Here is a 4,748-nt window from a genome sequence, read left to right as displayed (position 1 = left end):
TTTCTGCTTCTTTGTATATCAGTGAAATGAGTGATTACTTCATGCACGACAATATTTAAGAATTAGTTGAGAATGGATAATTTTATTTAATTTCATTTACTCAACTTTTAATATCTTCTTTTTTTTCTGCACAAAGTCCACATTTCCAACTGCATATCTTTAAATCTACCACTGAACCTAATTCTGTCTATTTCTATTTTTATTTTATACTTGCACTTACCTGTTGGCAACATGCTGGTTAACCTAACTTGCTCTAATAACCGTATTTCTACAATAAAACTCCCTCTGGACTGGACTACACATATACAGTTTGCCTTTATACTTCATATACCTTTATACTATGTAGTTTTGGAGAACAAATTCAAACTCAATTCAACCTGTATTATTACCTCCTTCATAAGGTAATAATACAAACTCTATCTTGTCCATATCTGAATAAACGAGCTGTTCTCAGAGGAAAATAAGGTCCCCAGAACAGTGTTATGAAGCTAGAAAAGTGGTGGGGTCCGTCACATATAAACAAATTAAAACAGTATGAAATTGTGTACTACGTACTGCACCTTTAAAATGATACCTGTAGAGGCCCTGCAGTCAGTCAGAGAGCCCTTCACTGACATCTTTAAAGATATTTTTTTATGAAGACCATGGAGAGGATTATTCTCAGGCACATCTGTCCCCAGGTGAGCACGACACTGGACCCCCTTCAGTTTGTTTACCGTCCCGGAATTGAGACAAACAAAGGAGATGGTGATCAACTTCCAGAGGAAGACACCACAGATCACACCAGTGAACATCCAGGGTTTGGACATAGAGATGGTGGCAAAATACAAATACCTGGGTGTTCACCTTAACAATAAACCAGACTGGACTGAAAACATGGATGCCCTGTTCAAGAAGGGCCAAAGTCGCCTCCATCTGCTGAGGAGACTGAGGTCCTTTGGGGTGCAGAGGACATTACTACGAACATTTTATGACACTGTGGTGGCATCAGCGCCCCTTTATGCAGTGCAGGTGCAGGTAGCAGCACGGACAGGGACAGAAAGAGACTGAATAAACTGGTCTGGAGGGCCAGCTCTGTCCTGGACTGTCCACTGGAGTCCATAGAGGTGGTGGGTGAGAGGAGGATGTCAGCCAAGCTGACATGGACAACACCTCTCACCCCCTGCATCAGACTGTGGAAGCATTGAGCAGCTCTTTCAGCAGCAGACTGACACCCACTGTGTAAGAAGGAGCGCTACCACAGGTCATTTATCCCCACAGCCATCAGACTGTTCAACTCAAGCACTACATGAACAGTCACTTTCCACCCACTTGTTTGCTTTTGTAAATATCTTATTGTTTTTTGTAAATATCTTGTGTTTTTCTATTTGTTTTCTATTTAATATTTAATATTTCAATGCATATTTTTCTGATTCTACTTGTACTGTCGCCCCTCGAGCTGTTGTAACATGTGAATTTGGGATAAATAAAGACAATCTTCATCTTAATCTTACTTTTGTGTATAAAGTGGAAACAGAAATCACACATACATGTATGACATTTGTCCACTAGGTGGCAGTAGCGGGTTAAAGATACCAACAGCACTCTTTCATGTTCCTCCACACCTGCTTGTCAGGTACAACCACGGGCTTTTAAAGTAACCTAGAAGGAGTAATACACTGAGAGTATCATTATTGGTAGTTGTTAATGAAGGTTTTATTATTGGGAATACTGGGAATAGTAGTAGTTTGTATTTCTGAATACATTTTGACAGATAATGTTGATATTAAGGGCTGAATTTGCTATGAGAGAAACCCACAATCATGCAACTTAATTATAATTTTAAAAAAGGCCAAAGATGTCAGGATTTTCCAGCAGTGTGACACTCGGGAGGATATATAAGCCTGTTATTTATATGCAAAAAAGTCTCTTTCAAATCCTAAATCTATGAAGAAATGTTTAAATCAGTAGCATTTCACAGCCAGAGAATAAAGCAGGACTTCATCCTGGATCTGAGGGGCTGACTGCAGCCCTGCTCTGTCTCTTTAACCAGCAGGCTCACTGTCACTCTGGTCCCTCCCATTCTTGCAGCCCTCCAGTGTTGCTGGCCTGAGATGGGAGCGCACACAGCAGCACCATCATCTCGGCCGAAGAAACGGGAGAAAGCTGGAAAAGAACATTGAAAAAAATAATAATACCACAAACGTGCCGCGGGAGAAAAATGGGATAACGAAACGATCTTTTTGCTTTTTTCCCTCCCGGATCCCTCCAGCTTGATCGCGTCCTCTTGAGAAACTCAGATGTGGTCGTCGCTTGTGTTTTGCGCTTTTTATCCATTCTCCTTGAGCGCCGCTGGTACAAAGGCGCCTGGTCCGGAGCACCAGCACTACCTGGGATTAATGCCGTATGAATGGGCAAGAGTAAAACCCGGAATGCTAAACACAGACAGTGAGTAAACCAAGTCGGATTAAAACACTTTCTTTATTTTTTTTTTTCCTTCTCTTCTTTGGAGCCAGACCACCAGTGACAGATGCTGTCATTGTGTCGAGGCTGAGATTTTAAGAGAAATTCTTCTCCTGAAAGTGGCTTTTCCTGGAATAATGCATGAAAAAGTCGAGCGGCATAGCAGCTTTTTATTCCTTCTCATGCCTCACTCGTTCCCAGCTCTTCCTCTGACTGAACAGCCGGTTTCTCTTGTTCAGAATGGGATGTATTGTTGCATCTGCGCAGCCCACGACAAGTGTCAGCAATTAGACTGTGTGTTTCAGAACGGCTCACCTAAAGGCCTGTTATAAACACTGCTTTGTAACTGTAGGTGGCCATTGTTGTGAGGATCCAAAGAGAGGACTAACCGTGCGCCCTTGGCTTCATTCATCCTGTGTGTGAGAACCAGGATCGCTCATAGAGATCATTTAAACAGTATGGTGGAGCCCGTGGGTTTCATCGAAGCGTGGAAAGCGCAGTTTCCAGAGTCAGAACCCCCCAAGATGGAGTTGCGTTCAGTCGGAGGCATTGAGCAGGAGCTGGAGAAGTGCAAAGCGTCCATCAGGCGCCTGGAGCAGGAGGTGAACAAGGAGCGCTTCCGGATGATCTACCTGCAGACCCTCCTGGCTAAAGAGAGGAAGAGCTATGACAAGCAGCGGTGGGGCTTCAGGAAGACGCCTCTGAATGAGGGGGTGGACCCTGCAGCCACACAGGGCGCTGAGTGCCAGTCCCAGCAGCCACACATGCAGGAGACAGGTGGAGTTGGAGTAGTCGTAGGCGGTGGGGGTTATGGTGGTTGCACTGGGGGTGTTGGGGACAGGAGCCGGTATCAGCCTCTTGGAGATGGAGCTGGTAGGTCCAAACCCCGGCCTCCACCGGCCAGGAAGTCAGCCTCCCACGGAGACGGCCTGGAGTCAGCCTTCGAGGTGCCCCCGCAGGCTGAGTCGACGTCCTGTGACAACCTAGATGGCCTCTCGCCGTCCAAGCAGAGAGGCGGCATCTCCGTGTCCCCTCGCAGGCCCACCCTTCCGCCCCCAGACAAGGACCTACCCACTGACCCCAAGGACAAGCTGGGGATGGGACTTGGTGTGGCAGCTCTGAGGTCCAACTTTGAGAGGATCAAACGGGCCAACTCTCACTCTGCAGGCGATGTAGCCAAGGGCCAGGAGAAGCAGCTGCCTCCACCTCCGCCACCATTCTACTCCAACATGGAATTCCATCATGAGAGGGGTCTGGTGAGGGTCAACGACCGTGAAGTCTCAGAGAAGATCAGCACCCTGGGGAGCCAGGCTATGCAGATGGAGCGAAAGAGATCGCTTCACTCACTCCCAGGTAACCTGGCTACAGTGGCAGGAGAGCTCCGTGCCAGGCCCGTGTACAGAGGTCGGTCTACTGAGAGCACCTGCGGCTATGATGCGGAGTATGAAGACGGGGAACCCAACCAGCGACATTCAGGGCGGGCCAATGGGGGCAAACCTCCACCTCCTCCTTGGCAGCCCTCTGAGTTCCAAGCCTACTCTAGTGTCTATGTGGGCGGGGTGATGATGGGTGAAGGTGGCGGTGGAGATGGGAGAGGTGGTGGTGGAGGTGGTAGCGGAGTCACAATGGGGGGTGATGACCACCTCTTGACCTGGCCACGTCGTTCCTACTCCCCGGGGAGCTTTGAAGATGTCGGTGGTGGCGGCGGCTACACGCCGGACTGCAGCTCCAACGAGAACCTGACATCCAGCGAGGAGGATTTCTCCTCAGGCCAGTCCAGCCACGTCTCTCCCAGTCCCACCACGGCTTTCCGCCGGCCCTTCAGAGAGAAGAGTCGCTCGCCATCCCAGAACTCCCAGAACTCTCAGCACTCCTTTGACAGCAGCAGCCCCCCAACGCCGCAGTCCCAGAAGCGTCACCACCGGCAGCAGGGAGGCCACGTGGTCATGTCTGAAGCCACTATTGTGAGCGTTCGCAAGACCGGTCAAATCTGGCCACCTGCTGCCCATCATGACCTCATGCCCCATGGTAGAACGTCCCACGACAACAGCTTTCATGGAGACCACCTAGGTGAGTGGTGGCTGCTGTTTCTATTGTTTGTTGTGGTGAAGAGTAGGTGGACTGCATTGCAAAGGACGTTTCAGAGCTCATACTGGCTCTGACTACGTCTGGATGTGTGTGAAGGAAGGAAAAATGAATGAAAGCCTGAGTGAATGAGTGTTATTCAGTCATGCTGGAATTATGTTGGCATCTGTTCCTTTGCTTTTTTTGCCTCTTTTCCATATAATATGCCTTTCCTCTTAAAC

At 48.3% G+C, this 4,748-nt stretch overlaps 1 protein-coding gene across 1 annotated transcript in view; it reads left to right on the top strand.

The window, feature by feature from the left end:
- The first annotated feature begins 2,106 nt into the window (after positions 1 to 2,106).
- The window catches only part of bcr (BCR activator of RhoGEF and GTPase), a 90,287-nt gene continuing 87,645 nt past the window's right edge, over positions 2,107 to 4,748 (top strand). The window contains exon 1 of the mRNA XM_084383731.1: positions 2,107 to 4,512. Coding sequence (XP_084239857.1) covers positions 2,901 to 4,512 — 1,612 coding nt within the window. The 5' untranslated portion in view covers positions 2,107 to 2,900. The remainder of the gene's footprint in view (positions 4,513 to 4,748) is intronic.

The sequence above is a fragment of the Pagrus pagrus genome (genome assembly GCF_965226575.1).
Source record: "Pagrus pagrus genome assembly, chromosome: 19".
In the NCBI taxonomy this organism is placed as follows: domain Eukaryota; kingdom Metazoa; phylum Chordata; class Actinopteri; order Spariformes; family Sparidae; genus Pagrus; species Pagrus pagrus.
This window is presented reverse-complemented; position numbering and strand designations above follow the sequence as displayed.